Source organism: Spodoptera frugiperda, chromosome 30, assembly GCF_023101765.2.
Source record: "Spodoptera frugiperda isolate SF20-4 chromosome 30, AGI-APGP_CSIRO_Sfru_2.0, whole genome shotgun sequence".
Lineage (NCBI taxonomy): Eukaryota > Metazoa > Arthropoda > Insecta > Lepidoptera > Noctuidae > Spodoptera > Spodoptera frugiperda.
The window spans coordinates 2974716-2991970 of record NC_064241.1 but is presented as its reverse complement, the minus strand read 5'-3'; the positions used below and the strand labels follow the sequence as shown (position 1 = coordinate 2991970).

At 33.6% G+C, this 17255-nt stretch overlaps 2 protein-coding genes across 3 annotated transcripts in view; one reads left to right on the top strand and one right to left on the bottom strand.

Moving 5' to 3' along the window:
• The window catches only part of LOC118269653 (C3 and PZP-like alpha-2-macroglobulin domain-containing protein 8), a 242239-nt gene that overhangs the window by 117380 nt on the left and 107604 nt on the right, over positions 1–17255 (top strand). Inside the window, exon 4 of the mRNA XM_050706877.1 lies at positions 14228–14413. Within this exon, the coding sequence (XP_050562834.1) occupies positions 14228–14413 (186 nt within the window). The remainder of the gene's footprint in view (positions 1–14227; positions 14414–17255) is intronic.
• LOC118269655 (zinc transporter ZIP6-like) overlaps positions 1–17255 on the bottom strand; it is a 426889-nt gene that overhangs the window by 361294 nt on the left and 48340 nt on the right. The gene's annotated exons all lie outside the window — the stretch shown is intronic.

The following is a 17255-nucleotide window of genomic DNA, read 5'->3' as shown; positions in this document are numbered from 1 at the left end:
GCAAATGAGTGCCGGAATTCCAGGATCCAAATTACCAAGTTAAGGACACAGCACTAAGTGAATTGCGTTTGTCTGCAAGCAACGGTTACCACTTTATGTTAAGTGACCTCTTGCTAAATGTACTTTTATGTGTGTGTCTTGTAGTTTGTGTGTTACCTTACATGTGTATTATGGGCTGTGTATTCTATGAAGTGGAAAGTTGGAGAATGAGGTTGTGATATTTATTCAATTGTTAAGAGAGGTGGCTTTGACAATTTTCGAAAACGTTATCGTGTTTGATGGTTTAAAAATAATAAACCTTTGACTTAATTTCCCCGAAACACTGTATGAAATGATTTTTTCAAACTGTTTGTCAAATATCAAGCTTCAATATTTTTGTTTTGGAAAATGGTTTCACAATTTTTAGTATTTTCATATATTTTTTGTATGTATATGTGTTATGTATATTGATTCAAAAGAGTCGATTACATTTCCCGAATCAATCCATTTGGTAAACGAAAAATATAGGTTTATTTACTTTCATGAAGTTTACATAAACTTTGCTGAAAATATTTTTTATCAATTTAGACGTAACATGAAACTGTGTGTGGCAATATGTACACTTGGCTTAATTTTATAAATTGTTAAAATAAAAAATAAATATTTAAAATTAAGAAGTTTGATTTCTAGTAATCTCGTTTCATGGCATATGATACCCATTAGGCACATAATTTTACATGGTTCCCATTAAATACATAACTGGCAAAAAGTGGGAGTCACATTTATTATTTGTGCCTCTGCCTACCCCTAGGAGAAATTAAAGGTGTAACGAAGACAAAGTATCAATGTTTTTTTACACCAAACTTTATAATTTAACTTTTACCAAAACAAGTACTGAAATAATACTTCTATTAAAATCTTAAGCCCTGGTTTCGAGAGAGAAGTTATAATAAGCCAAAGGTTACGCAAATAATTAAATATTGCCTAAAGGTAAGGCAGGATTACTTTTACAAAAGCCTAATTAAAAAGTTTTCCTGAAATTATTATAACATTTTGAATATTCCTAAATCTATACTAATAGGTTTCTATTGTAATTTTGAACAGTTTTCTTTGTTTGGCTAGTCTTTGTTTTTATCCGATAAATCTCTATTATAATTGTATTTGCGGATGGTTGCCTAATTTACAATTAATTAATCAAATAATGAAATTTAGGAAATTCGTAGACATATACATATAAACGTGGTAATTATTCCGTCTTAAGTTCTAATGATAATTTACAATTTACGCAAAGTCTCAGACTTACAGATGTGGCGACACATGACAAGTGACAGATGACAGAAGTCGCACATAGACGATTGACAAATAAATCAATGAATGACGTCATATATTATATCCTACATCGCCCATGTAAAGTTCACATGGATAGAACACCTTAACGAACAACTGTTGGTCAGGAACCCTAGCAGGCACGATCACTAAGTCTGGTCGGAGGATCCCTCTTTTCCACCCTTAAGGAACTTTACTCTCTCTTCCCTCCAGACACCTTTCAAATTCCCTAACATCATCATCAGTCTTTTACCGTCTAGTTACTTCTGAAAGTCTCCACAAATGGCGCCACATAGTCTCCAGCTCTTTGAACGCAATTGCTGTCAGCTATCTTGTGGATATCATTACTCCACCTAACTGGAGGATTACCACACTACATTTTCCCACACGTAGCAGAATCTAAAGTCGAAAAATTCTAGTAGACTGTAGAACTCAATTTTGTTTCTTCACCAAACACAATGCTTAGTAATAAAACCTGCAAATGTCGTATCTATAATAGCTCTTATTTATATGTAGGTGAAGGTCCATAATATTTTCATTCTAAGAAGATATTATGTTTTTTTTTCTGCTCGGTAATGGCCACACTTTTTCGCGAAGATAAATTCAAGGAAATGTTTTTTTTCCTGTTTGTGTACGTGATCCGAATTTACCGAATGTAGGTAGGTATATGGACATCGAAAATAATGTTATATCTACTAAATTATATGAACATAGAGCTTTGTATATGATGTTACATCGCTTTGTTCCTGTATTTTATTCCTCGAAGGAGTACCTACCCTGAAATATGCTTATAGCAGGAACAGTTCTCGTGAACTGCGGACAACTTAACAGGTTACCAGGGCTCCGGCTCAAAGCAGGAGAAGGAACGGGGTAGTTATAAGTCAGTAAGCACTCCCTCTCGCCACACCCAAGGCGGAAGAAGTCATTGGTTGATTTTTTGACCTCAAAAAAAGGAACAGTTCTTGTATCTCAATAGTTGCAATAGAAACAACAATTATTATTTTCATCGTTATTTTTGGTCACAATTTTAAACGTCTGAACACCTGTTATCCTATAAAAATTATAACACTGTATTACAAAAAAAACAAAATAATTTAACTTATTACTTTTACTTTTCTGGTAAAAAATATAGTTCCTCAAATACCACTTTATATTTTATACAAATTATAACATGTTAGATACATTTTCACAAATTAGGAGGATATCTAATTAAATATGGACGCATCGAACTGGAAATTAGACGTTACGCAACTCCATTAACGCATGAAATGTTATTATAATTGTGCAGACTGCATTAATTTCTAACCGCCTTATTATAATTAATATTAATTAGTTTGAAAATGATAATTATCGTTACTTGATATACTAACTAATCGCAAATAACAAATAAAATGTATCTCTTTCACAGTTTCAAAATTATTATCTTACTAATATTATAAATAGGAATGTTTGTGAACATGATTGATACACTTGTGAGTATGTTTGTAACTCAATCACGTTAAAATTGCTGAAAGGATCGAGATGAAATTTGATACAGAACTAGATTATAGTCTAGATTAACACATAAGATACTTTTTATCGCACGGGACTGCAAGCTAGGCCGCTGGCAGAAGCTGATAGATACAAGTAGATGATGGATAGATGGATACCTTTAAATAAAGTTACGTTCTCCACACTTGACATGCGGATTGTTGATCAAAGCTTTTAAGGTGCAGATTAATCAAGTGTTACGTATCCAATCTCTGGAAAATGTAGGTATAGTATATAGTCGGCTCTTATGCCACTCCTGAAAATAGAGTAAGTAATAACAAATATTCCTATTCTCTACTAAAAATATCACAACTGCAACAAATCAGACACAAAACCTCCAAACACAAAGAAAACGTCGAAAATACAACAATAAATACTTTAAATCCATGTCTAGAAGTCATGAATCTTAGTATCGTATCGCCCCAGTGATTTCATGTAAGACGGCTAAATACGGTTTACCTCTAGAGCCTTTGGGATTCACCCCCTTTATACCTTTACAAATTGGTTGGTTAATACCGTTGTCAGTGTGTGGTTTTAATTCGTGGGAGGATTTAGTTTCTTAATTAGAACAGGTTGCTATGTATACGGGGTTATATGGTAATCTGTTCCCCAAGTGATTAATTGCAAATGTTTAAGGTGAGTTGTGAGTAGAACTCAGTCGCTGAGTTTGTTGGTTTTAGCATCTGTTTGTATACATATGAAGCAAGAACTTTTTAACCGATTTCCGTTACCGATTTCAAAAAAGAGGTTCTCAATTTGATCTGATGTATACTTGTGCGCCATTGTCTCGCGTTTGGCGAGTATTTTTCGGATAAAGAAGAAAGTTTAAAAGAACCTCCTCCTGAAGACGGTTCTTTTTCAAAATCATTTTTTTTTTCTTTAGTTAGATATGTTTGTATAAATAATATTCAAATGCGAAATAAAGCCCTTAAATAATTAAATTCGAAATGACGAACATTTTGTGCAACAGCAAAATCAGCAGCCTGCCCTCTGTCATATATTTCTGTCCTATTTCACATTCATTTTCAATGAAGTACCCGTATTTGTCTTTTACTACAATATACCAAGATTTCAAAAACAACAACATGTATATAAAGTCCGGAATAATTACGTCGTAAGTTTCCAAGAGCATAGTTCAAATAAATATCTCGAAACAAAGGAATAAAGGTTCAAGGTCGAATAGGGGACGGTAGTCATAATTCCCCCCTTCTTCCGACCCTTAACTTAACCTTTGATATGGATATGTGATGTTAGATAACCGTGATTTTGATCCTGGGGTTATATAAGTATGACGTAACACAAGAGATGTGAAGATGGTGTCGGAATTGTAAGGGATAGAGAGATATACAATAATAAAGATATATGTTACTGGCTGATACTTGCAGCATCGCTCGGATTACGGACGTTGTTACAAATAAAAGAAGTCGAAGTTACTTGTTAGTTCATCAGCTACCTGTCAATAAAAGTACCATCAAAATCGGTCTAGGCATTTCCGAGATTAGCTGGAATAGACAGACAAACATTGAAAAAACATTATTTTGGTGTATGTATATTGGTGCATACTCGTATTATACATGTAGTAAAAAGCGGTTATTTCAAAACTTATTTAAAATGAGTAAAATCTTTATATACCATAAATTTTCCTACAGTAAACAACTTCTCTAAAGAAAATATCAAAATCAATATTATACGGAACCGAATAATATTTAGCTTGACCCGGAAATCAAACTTCCTGAGCTCGATTCGAGCACCCAACAAAATAATTTCCACTGAGCTTTCATATCAAATCATTTACTCAAAATTACTTTTAGGAGTAAGAAATAAGAGATACCTATCTACCATTATAATATCTGTTTGCGAAAAAAACAATGTGCGGAGATCATTAAAATATATTTTAACGAAATAATAAAGAGGAAAGTAGCGGAGAAATACCGTTTCTTTCTATGTTAAAATATAATGAAGCTGTTTGTATTCTTAACGTGGGAAGTGGAATGAAATTAATGATCGTAGAAATACATTTATATTTACTACATTGTCACATACCTACCTATAAGTAAAGAGAGTATTATAAATACAGATAAATATCTTATACTACGATATAAAGGTAGAGCTGAATAGTTTTTTTGTTTGTTTGATTTAACGCATTATACGCTGTAACTACTCGTCCGATTTGAATAATTATTTTAGTGTTAGATTGTATATTTATCGAAGAATATGAAGGTGAAACCGCGCCCAAGTCGTTAGTACATATTATATAAAGGTAAAGAGTTTGTATGTTTGATTGAGCGCGCTGATCTCTAGAAAGGCTGGTCCGATTTGAATAATTATTTTCGTGTTGGATAGTGCATTTATCGAGAAAGGTTATAAAACATCATGCTGCGACCAATAAAAGCCGAGCAGAGTGGATGAAACTGCTCAGGAGTAACTTGTTTATACGTTAACTGCCACCTCGGTCACCGGTGACCTACATTAGTGAAGCATTTGCCTTCAACAGTTTTCTGATGGCATTTATTAATATAAGCTTGTAGTCGTAATATTAATATAATTGATGTTTAAGTATCAGACGTTCTAAACGTTGATCTTGATATCAAGATTAATGATGGTTTAGGTTTGACTTAGAGCCGTTAACTTATTGAGCAGTGGGTGGTGGCTCTGTTACGGCAGCACGCGATTGAGCGGTTTAAAATAATATATTACTCTATTAGGTAATTGATCAAGACAGGGGGTGGAAGGTAACATAGTGTGCAGTCATTCCTGGCATTTTACTGGTCATCTTTAGTTTGGTCATGGCACTATAAGTATGACACACCCTGTTATGACTATTATGGATCAATGTGCCTTATCGTTTTTTGTCACCAAATAACGCAAATGTAGGAAGAAGTTTTTATTGTTCAATCACAGCACCTGTCAAATATTGAATATCCAATGGTATGACCCTAAGTAATTTCTTATTAGATGAAAAACGAGAGGTTCACACTGGCTTTATTGGTTGAGCAAAAATATAGTAGGCCCTATTCTACATGAGCATGAGTGTGTGCCATATTATTTCTACGGATGGATTTTAAAATACTTTTTGTTTATTTGTAAGCACTATGTAGCTTCTTAGCTCAGCCAGCTCCTTTTAATTCTTTTATTAGGTACTAGCTTTTGCCCGCGACTTCGTCCGCGTGGTTGGTGGTCAAAATTAAAACGCCTTCTACCCTTTTTATTCGCTATACCCTTTTTATTCGCTATAAATAGTAGCCTATGTTCTTTCGTTCCCCATTAAGTGTCTAAATACAAAGTTTCACTGTTACAGCTTTAAAAATGACGAATTTCCATATGACCACTCAACCCCTCTTTTTACTCACTCTCCCCTATTTTTTTGCAATAAAAAGTACCCTTGGCCTTGGCGACGTCCACTTCGCAACGGGCCGTGCAGCAGAAATCGTAATATTTTAATTTCACCACAACTTCAAAACCAAACGTCCAATTTTAATCATTCAAAGACCAAATATTATCAACATAAACTGTACTTATTGATGAAATAATTTATTTTGATAAGGATTAATAGCATGAGTAAAATAAACGCGTTTAAATGTAGTCCAAAAAAAACAAGATTTTTAAATAAAAATGTGGTTGTTGTACCTCACTCGACATAGATAGGTATGGTGTGTCGCGGACTTTTTTGTAGATATTTATAAGATCTACAATTATTTATAACATTTTATGGTTCTATCTTTTGTAGTTTAGGCAGCGTACGCAAAATAAGTAACTTCTTTGGTTGATTTTTTGTAAGAACAGTTTGTGTTCGAAAAATCCAAATATCTCACGGAACCCTATTTTTTTCCAAAATAAAATATAGCCTTTGTTACTCGTGGATAATGTAGCTTTCGAATGGTGAAAGAATTTTTAAAATCGGTCCAGTAGTTTTTGAGCCTATTCATTACAACCAAACAAACAAAGTTTTCCTCTTTATAATATTAGTGTAGATCATAAACAAGACCGAGCGACGATAATGTTGCCTTGAATGCTATGAAATTTAACATAACATAACGCGTATGGTAAGCAGAGTTATTAGAATTTCCTATACCCACAAAATGAGAATGATTGATAGCAAATATCCACTACTCCACAGTAAAGTAAAGAACGTTCGTAGTCAACAAGAAAATATTAGTAAGTGGCACCAAATAGTTAATCCAAAAATAGTCCTCTTATTTGCGTTTGATACTACAATCTATTTTCAGTTCTCAAAGTAACAAAAAATATTACGAAGCAATACTTCTCTTGAACTTAACAATTGAAACTCAGACTGTAAGCTAGTTATAAATAATTGGATATCTTGTTAGGAAGTTTATAGTTCACGACTTTAAGAATTGTTACAGTACGAATCGATTATAACAGCTATAACCGTGTCGAGTTAATGGTTATTAACTAGGTTATTGAAGTGTAACTAATGTTTTAACGTAACTCGTTATAAATAACTTCCTTTTGTATGATATAAAAATACTTTGTATTGAAAAATATTAATCGTCACTTTGTTCCGTTTTCAATAACTTGAATTAGAATTAGAATACTTTTTGAAAGCATTTCACACTTCACTTTTCAACTATTTAAAAATTACATTTCTGTTATCAACACAGAAAAGAAAGAAATAACAAAAGGTTATAAACGCAGTGAGCTGGAATTGGAACATTCCAGTGTTGAGTCGTAGCAACGTAGCATCGTAGTACCGTAGCACGCGTAGTCACCTACGGCGTAGCACTGTAAAATAGTATTTTCTGAATCGTTTTATTTTGTAGCACGGGTCAATATTTCCAGTTGTTTTGTTCTTCATTTGTATGTTTGCGTTGGACTGGAAAGAATGATTGTGTTAAAGTTGAATATTTGCTTTGTTAATTTATTTATTTAGAATTTTACAAAGGTCAATTTTATTAAACAAAACAGCTATCATGTTCAAAGGACTATTTTTGGAATTTGAAAAGCCTCCTCTTATTTGTATTTTAATGTCACGGAATTCTACGTTTACATTACCGTATTCATTAAAATATTATTTATACATAGGTAAAATGTCAAATGTTTTAACGAAATTCTACGAAATGAAAACAATCTTCCATAGGAAACAAAAACCCATTCTATTAATGGTTCCAAGAATAAAATAATGACTTCCACAAACGTTTAACAACATCTCTACCATACAGATTGCAATACCAATCTAAATTTTAATAAAAACCACTATGTTTCTGAATAGCTTTCAACTTTGTAGTAACAGCTTCCGAGTCAATGGGAGAAAAGTTGGAACGCCAATGGCCACAATTTCTTCACGACACACGAACGAAGTTGCACGGTCTCATTCTCACTAAGTTCTCTTTGGAAAGCTATTATTGGAAACATGGTGCGTCCCAAATTGAATACTTGAGTTTCTTAGCGCTCAGAGTTTTGTTAAGCGTTGATAAGGTTGCGGTGCAATTATAGAGAATCAATTTGTTGGAGATAATTAGAATGAGATTTGTTCAAGCCAAGCGATAGTGGAATGGTAGTGTAAAAGTTTTTAGTAAGTCTACTGCTTATCGCTTTTCATAAAAATTTGGAAAAAAAAAATTAAAACTTCTAAGTCAAAATCATTTAATTCAATTAGACCAGAAAGGCTTTTAAAGGTCAATACAAAAATTATTTATTTTAAAAATATCTGTTTATTGGTCAGTCTTCTAATGAATTTATTTGATCGTTCCAAAGAGTAGCTTCCTATGTGGAAGAACGAGCAAAAAACTCCATAGGTTACTCTTTTCAATCAGGTATTCAGGTTGAATAGGAAACCTTGCTGCTTGGTCTCTGTCATGTATTACATGTCTTAACCTGAAAAATAAGCAAAGATGGTGAAATCTATTCTACTCTGCCACTGTTACTGCTACTACACGATGCCCTACGCTGAATATTATTTCTAATAATTTCAAGCATCATGACATACTACAATTTCTATAAAGCAAAGAAGCAGCCCTTCAGTTTTATAATTAATTCTCGTCACGTAAACTCCTGAAAGCGACGCACCTGACACGTAGGACATAAAGTGCTGGTGATGCGAATATCTTACATGTGTACAGTCAACAACGATAATGTAATGTCATCTTTAAAAGACCTGGAAATATAAGAAATGAGAAACGTTGTTGAAAGTCATATTTTGATACGTGTTTTTACAATGGATAATTTTTTTTTGTTTGATTAATTTTCGGCGAAGTAGTAGTTATGATAGCTCAGTTAACTGAATAGATATAGAAATTGTTGTAGTATACAAATAAATTGAATACCCCTGCATGCAGATTTACGTGGTATCAAACGTGAATACGTACACATGTCTTGATTGCATCGTTGGTCGATAGGTCGCAAGTGCAATGGCCAGGCAAGGGGTCTTAGTTCGATTCCCGGGCCGGGCAAAGTACTATTGGGCTGTTTTCGGTTTTTCGAAAATTTCTCAGTACGTTGCTACATACCCATGTTAAACAATGGTTAATGTTACCTATCTAAAACTTGTGATAAAACCATTATTTACTTTTGGCAAACGTAAAATTGAATCTAATAATCTAGGCTTATGTACCAAAGCTAGGCCAATAAGTCTAGAAATATTAATCGAATATAATATCTTAAAAATGTCTGTCACTAAGTACAACATGATACACATGCGTATTAAATACGTTCCAGTTATAACGTTCGTGATATCAAATAGATGAGATTCGTAGAATTTTCAATGAGCTCCATATCAAAAGATAGTTTCATACTGTATAACGTGCTCCCATTTTCATCAGAATAGAATATCGTTTGATTCTCAGAAGGTACATATTGTATGTATAGTACAGCTTATTTTTTTATAAATAAGAGATTGAATCTAAATATATATACCTAAGTCTAACTAAGTCAAAAATGATTGACTGACTGACTTGAAGTAATTATTATTATTATTGTATATAGGTATTTGTTTAACATTCTCTAAAGTTACATTTTTAAAATACTGCTAATAAAATACAAGATAAAATATAAAATAAGATATTTTTTTTAAGCAATTATATATCACACAATAAAAACAATATCTACCAAACAGTTAATTCAACGAAGTCAATTCACTTCTATCTCCACAAACCTCAAATATACTTAAACAAAACACACCCATCCTACCCCTATAGAGAAATATACCATGAAATATACATCCCCATATTTCCAAGCGTGGACCAACAATCCGGTATTCACTCTTCTCGCATAGTGATTTATAATAGTGTGAGTCCTAACGATGATTGGTGTTCACGATGCGATGGAAACTAGTCCGTGTACCGCTGCAGTAATTAAAATATCAACTGACTGATGAATGTGTTTCATTCGGATGAATGCAAGGATTTTATTGATGCCGATGAGAATTTTGAGGAAAATGTTTGTATATTTTTATTAAGAAATGTTCATTTATAGACGTTTTATGTAGTTTAATGTATTTAAAGGTAATAAAAATCATATTATTGGTGGATTCAAACCTTTGTCGTAGATTGCCAATGATGTATAATCGTATCATAGCATAAAATCTAGATTATATCCAAGATTTGACAATAGGCTTAGCTCTGGTAAATATTGGAACTAATAAGATTACTGGGGAAAGCGGATTGACTTGACTGTGTTATGTTTCCTTCAAATAACTTTTTCGTTAATTATTATTCTAATACTTACCTATTTTGACATAAAACAGGGTTTTAAACAAATTTATCTTTTGAACTACACACACACAACGACAGGGTTGTAAACTTACTCAACTAACACTGGGAAGAAGAAAAGTCACTATCCCCTGACATCAAAATAAAAACTCACTTAAAAACAGTCGCATAAAAGGCAAGCCACAAAGAAACAACCAGCCAGACGCGAAAACCACAAAAAAAAACAAAATCATGACTAAAAACCAATTGAAGGTGGAGTAGAAAGAAAAATTCTTTTGAAAACCATTTCAAAAGGGGACCGAGAGTATTTTTCTCCTTCGGACTTACTCGATATAATAACTTCTACCTTTTAATAGTGCCCGCTTCATTTAAGTGTTCGGCAAGCGAAAGAACTGAGAATTTCTTCGAGAACCTTCCATTTGGAGATGCTCCAAAAGCTTTTATAAATCGAACCGGCTTTAAATGAAGTGCAAGAGCTATTTATTATTGTGTTTTGAGACAGATATTGCCTGGTTTCTGAGGAGATTTTAGAAGAAGTGCAATCTTTGCTCCGTGCTGTGAAACGAGGTGTTTCTCTGCTGAAGTAGCTCCTATTGTTTCTAGTTTTATTTTTATAAGAACTATTGTGAGACATACTGAATTAACTAAAAAGCAAGGTTTACTCACGTATATTACGCACGCTGTTTATGATGAAGAGTCCCTTTGTGACTCGAAACTAGTAGAGCGTTTCTCCATTAATATAATATGTGAGTAAACCTTGATTTTTAGTTAAGTTTTATTCTATTGAAAATTTGTTCAATACTTGAATATTCGTTAAACAGTTCATTTCTAAACAAAGGTGTTACCTGGTTTATGAGCTTTCATTATGTTCTGTTACAATTATTACTAGTAAATAGGTATCTACAGATATAGCTTTGTAACTCGATACCTATCTACATATATTATATAGACATTAATACCCCTTCTTCCAACTATAATTCAAAGACAAACAGCATTACATAGTGCTGCACCAGACTGAAACTAATGACAGTGCCAGAAAACAACATAATATAACAAAAAGTTGATGACTCGTGTCAAACACATTACATCGAGGCGGAAAGTTTTATAAATGTGTGACGTCATTCACACGACTGTCAGCCACATCGTTGTTATACTGAGGGCGGCTTGCGCAACATTTGGTCTAAACAGAATTTAGTTAAATGTGTTTATCTTGCTAAATATGTTTAACCTAAATACAATTAAAAATGTCTTGCTCATGTCCGTATGGATGGTAATTTAACTAATCATAGTTAGAGAGTCGGTAATGCAGTTTCTTACGTTCCTTTTTACACTTTCGTGCGTTGTAGATTTGACTTAGAACAAAATTGTTGCATTTCTTAAAACAAAAATGCGTAATATGGACCGACGAACTTTCAACTGACACATCAAGTCAACCGAGCTGTCACACATTGTGCTATTGTGATTTGTGAATTGTTCTCGTGGTATTTTTTATTGATTAATAATTATTTTAGTAGAGTCATAATTACCATGGCAAAAAATGTTTCTTCTAGGGCCTAATTTTACAAAAGAAGAACTGATAATACTGCTTGCAGCGATGGAACCATACACCCATATTATTGAGTGCAAAAAGACTGACCAAATAAAACAGAGTGAAAAGCAAAATGACTAGGTCAAAATAGCTATTATTTATTGAATATCCATTAATAAAAGTACATTTCCTTACTTGTTGCTAGTTTTTATTTATTACTATTTATTGAATATCCATTAATACATACATATCGTCACGCCTTTAAGCCACACATTATGTTTACACCCAATTTTCACAATTTATGTTGTAAGTCCCATATAATGTGTGGTGAGCCTATTGCCTTATACCGGGCCCATGTCCAGACTCCGTGCTACTACTGAGAAACTTTCGAAAAACCGAAAAAGCCCAGTAATACTTTGCTCGACCCGGGAGTCGCACTTGCAACCACTCGGCCAACGAGGCAGTCCATATCCATTAATAAAAGTACATTTCCTTACTTGTTGCTGGTTTTTAAATGTGGGGCTATTTGCTGTAACAAAAATATAGTGGTTTCTTTCGTTAGACGAAACCTGAACAATTTGTGGTCCGAATACATTCCAAATAAGTCTGCTCTCTCAAACAATTCCCTCGGTCTATTAATATATTCTATAATCTTCTCATCGTCGTCAGAATACAATTCCCACAAATCCATCTTACAAACTTCCTACCGACCTCTTTACAATCTTTTATAAAATAATAGTAAAATGTCTATAACCTACATAAATATGATGACGCGCGGTACTAAACATATTTAACGAAGCTAAATAGCCATCTTTGGGTATTTAACTTTGACAGTTCGTTAAACGTGATTAGTGCCTAAATTTTTGTTGTGCAAGACGCTAAATGTAATTAGTAGACTAAATGCGTTTACGTCGCTCTTAAACTGTATTTAGCGACGATGCGCAAGCCGCCCTGAATATGTTTTTGTTCTCTTTTTAATTTCATTCACAGAGGATCTAATATTGTTATTTTTCCTTGCGACGTTAGGGAAACACACATAAGACAATTCTTCGCCTCTGGTGTTTCGGGTGTCCATGAGCGGCGGCGATTTCTTACTCTGGGTGATCTGTCTGCTCGTTTACCGGCTTATACCACAAAAAAACTACGGAAAGGAATAAGAAGGATTACGTTTATTAAACTGCCATTTCACTCCTAGGATGTAACTGCAGTATATGTATGCATAGGACACAAATTATTCCGCCATCGGTGACCAATATCTCAATCTGACCGTCTGTCAGACCGAGTCATTTAAAAACAAGAATATTTTAACACTGCCTGAATTCACGCCCTCTGCCATTAGTCCACTCCGTAACAGCGACGTGGGTGTTTTATTGTATGTCCTATCTATGTCCTTTCTATGTCAATGTCCTATTTTATATCCTTTTCAATACAAAATTTAAAATTAAATACATAGAGCACAAAACTACGATGTAGAAGACCAGGGTCACCAACAATTTAATAAGACAAAAACACGTCACCAGTGGTGGGTTAAGTTACAATTTCAATATAAGAAAACGCTATACTAAGCTTTCAACTAGATCGAGCTCAAATCATCATCTTTAACACTCCCACACACCTACTCAGCCAATTACGAGTTGGAAATCTTTTTTAAAATTACAGTTTTTATTTCAAGTTTTAATGTACTTCCATAGTGCTGCCTCGTGTTGTCAGATGGGTCGTTTGTCTTCTGAATTGCGAAACGAAATGTTCTGATGCAGTTATTTCGAGATTAACGGCGTGCATAAAACTTGAATGATGTAGTTTGGACTTGAATTTATTATATGACGGACATTATATAATTTGTAAACAAAACAATGGCAATATATTTCTGAGCTTGTTTTTATATTAACTTTACTACGTCTAATTGAAATAAACGTGTGTAGATGAACTAGCTATGTCTTCATGTAGGTAGATTCTTGTAAAAAAATATTTGCAATTGTGACTACCAAAAAACTAAGGTATCAAAAATGTTAGTGTAGTGAAATATTAAAGGGGGTGGGGGGGGTAATTGGGCCTCCGGTAACCTTACAAAGAAACGCAAGCGTTGTTTCACGTCGGTTTTTTGTAATACCATGGCCTCTTTCCGGTTGAGCGGGCTCATTATTTTATGCTGAAGCATTTAGACAAACAAATACTAATTTCCTATTTTCTTTCCCAGGATACGGCATCATTCCACTGAAGATACCATCGTCACCAGCTACCCATTGCACCCTACACACCACTGTGGGCTGTGTTGGCAACGATGAGTGTACTGCGAAGAGTCACAGTGTGATTCGGCTGCTGGGGCCAGTGAGAGATGTCATTGTTCGTCCAGCTCGACACCATTATAGACCTGGAGAGACTAGTAAGTACTTTTTAAATGTGTTCTTTTGCTCATAGGTATGATTATACGTAACACGGCAATGGTTGGAGAATGAGCTTAGCAATGTGTCGTGTGATGAGATCTAAATATGTAGATGTTGGGTAAAAATATGTTTTTATTTTTGTTTCTCATACATTCAATAAGCATTTCAAAATTGAAGCAATAATCCCAAAAATATTGATATGAAACGTCTTAGGACGTTCTTAAAACTAACCGCATTAACACTATATTCTAAAGTTCTTGGTACTATAATATCAAGTTTATGTAGCTGCTAAATCAACTCATTGCATTGATGCCTACATAGAGCAGCATCAACACATATTACGTATCAAATCGTACGGTTAATTATTATGTTTTTTGGCTTACTCACGTAACTATTTGACGAGGCACTACTAGTTTCCAACCATGCTAGAGGCTCACATTCAAAAGCAGCGATTGTGCGACAGTTGCCGCGTCGTATGTCGAGTATTTCTCACAAATATTATATTTTTTTAAGTTTACTCATTCTAATAACTTATTCTACCTTTTATTCTAAACTCATTTACCAAAACAAAATACTCCAGTACCTTTACGTTCACACTTAAGTAAGTCTTACAGAAATTAATTTCGTTCCAACTCGTAATTCCGTACTTTCGTATCGGATCCTAAAATTTTCCTTTCCAAACGTAAATACGTTTGTAATACTTCGGCCATTTTTCCTCCATAAAACAGACAGTGCCAACAAATGAGTTTTGTTTTATTTTAAAGTTTACTGCCCATAAAATTACGAAACTCGGACGGTCGTACGGATTTTAATGGAATTAACACTTAGCTTGTACCAATAAACGCTTGGAAATTTAAAATGGTGTACGAAGCTACAGTATGTGTTTATTTTTAATACTATATCATTTGATTACTTTATTGATTGAGTGAATGTAGATTGAACTAGTGAACAAAAATAGTGAAAAGTACGTGTACATGGTAAAGCGGCATTACATGTCATAATGTTCACCTCTGTCGGCGGCGTGACGATATGAGAGTTTCAGAATTCACAATGAGGTCCAGAAATCTATAAACTTATCCGGTACTTCATGCCAATTTAGCTAGAATTTTTTTTACTCTTATCCTAACAAGGACAAATGATACATGAGTAATAACTTATTTAAAACATCTATTTAGCGATCACACAAAATACTGTTACCATGACACAATCTTCTTTACAACGTCATGTCAGCGAACGCCCTCAATTAGCGGCAGCTTACGTATAATTATAGAAAATACTTCAACAGTACTATAATAATCTCATTAACAGGAATTTCACTGAATAATTTTCCTTGTAACTTTTTCTTGACAAGCAACGAGCTTCAATAAATTGGGTAGGTAGAGATTATAAAATATTTTATGTTATTTTTTTACGTTTTGTTTATTTTGATGAAAATATCCAATTTTCTAAGGTCATTATTAAAAGGTTTTGTGGTGTTTTGTATTTAAAATATTCAGAAAATGTTATAACAATTTACATATTACGGGATAAGTTTTGTTTTTGTTTTCTTGGGACAAGCCCGCCACAACCTCCCATACCGCGGCAACTCCCGTAATCTACAGTATCAGGATCTACAGTAGATACAACCATGAAAACACCGGAACACTGAAGTCCGGCGCGTCACAGGGAAATGAATTAAAATATTACGGGATAACCGTACTTTACAGAATGGCACTTAGTATTCTTCCTATTCTTACACACTTCTTTAGACTGCATCTTATTCATGCACTTGGTCACACTAGTACGCCGGCTTGGTAGAACTTTCTAGTACCCAGTTGTCCAGAAAAGGCAATAAGATCGTTCTATTTCCATAGTTTATTATAAAGATAAAACACTTAAATTGCATGCCTCAGGGTTCTCAAACTTACCCACATATTACTTAACAACTATACCACATTAATCTTTAAAGTAAACAATTTCAATTCGAATTTGAACTTTACTAAAACAACTACATATGTACGGTACGTACATACTCTAACAAACCGCACCTTACTAACGAACTTTACAGCATCAATATGTAAAATCTCACGGCAGAAACATGACCCGAACTATCGACCACGTTACACGGTGCACTGCTCATTCGTGCATACGAAAATATCGATGCTAAATCTCCTGGCCCGAAGTTAGTACGAACTTTCATTTTATTGTACGATTTTCGAACTAGTCTCGTGTGTTACATATGTTTGAATATCGTTGTCTAATAGTTACATAGTTATATAATGTTTTATGTAGATATGTGGCTGGTTAGTTTGTCTGTTTTAAAATTCTATTAATAGTAAGTTAGTTAGTTGCAAGTGTAATTGTAAAACAAAGCGTCTTGTAATATATAAGTTTTTAAATTAACATGAACTAACACTAATATTAAAACTCAAGACGGGATATTTACCATGTTTATCTATTCGTATGAGCTTCCGATATTTCGGCACAAGATTGAAACTTTCATTTTATTGTACGATTTTCGAACTAGTCTCGTGTGTTACATATGTATGAACTATCGTTAGACTAATAGTTACATAATGTTTTATGTAATATTGGCTGGTTACTCACTGTTTTAAAATTACATTAATGAGAAGTTTAGTTGACAAGTGTAATAGTAAAACTAGAGCGTCAATTGATTTATATGATATGATGATCTTTCGTTGCTTTTCAAAATCGATCTTAACTAAAAATAAAAAATTGGCATCTCATCAGATTGATGAATAGTAACTCGTAGCCAATGCTTTCCTACTCGAGAATTGAAACTAAACAAGATCTAATTTTGATTTCCGGCTTACTTACGTAACCATTTGACGAGAAACTCGA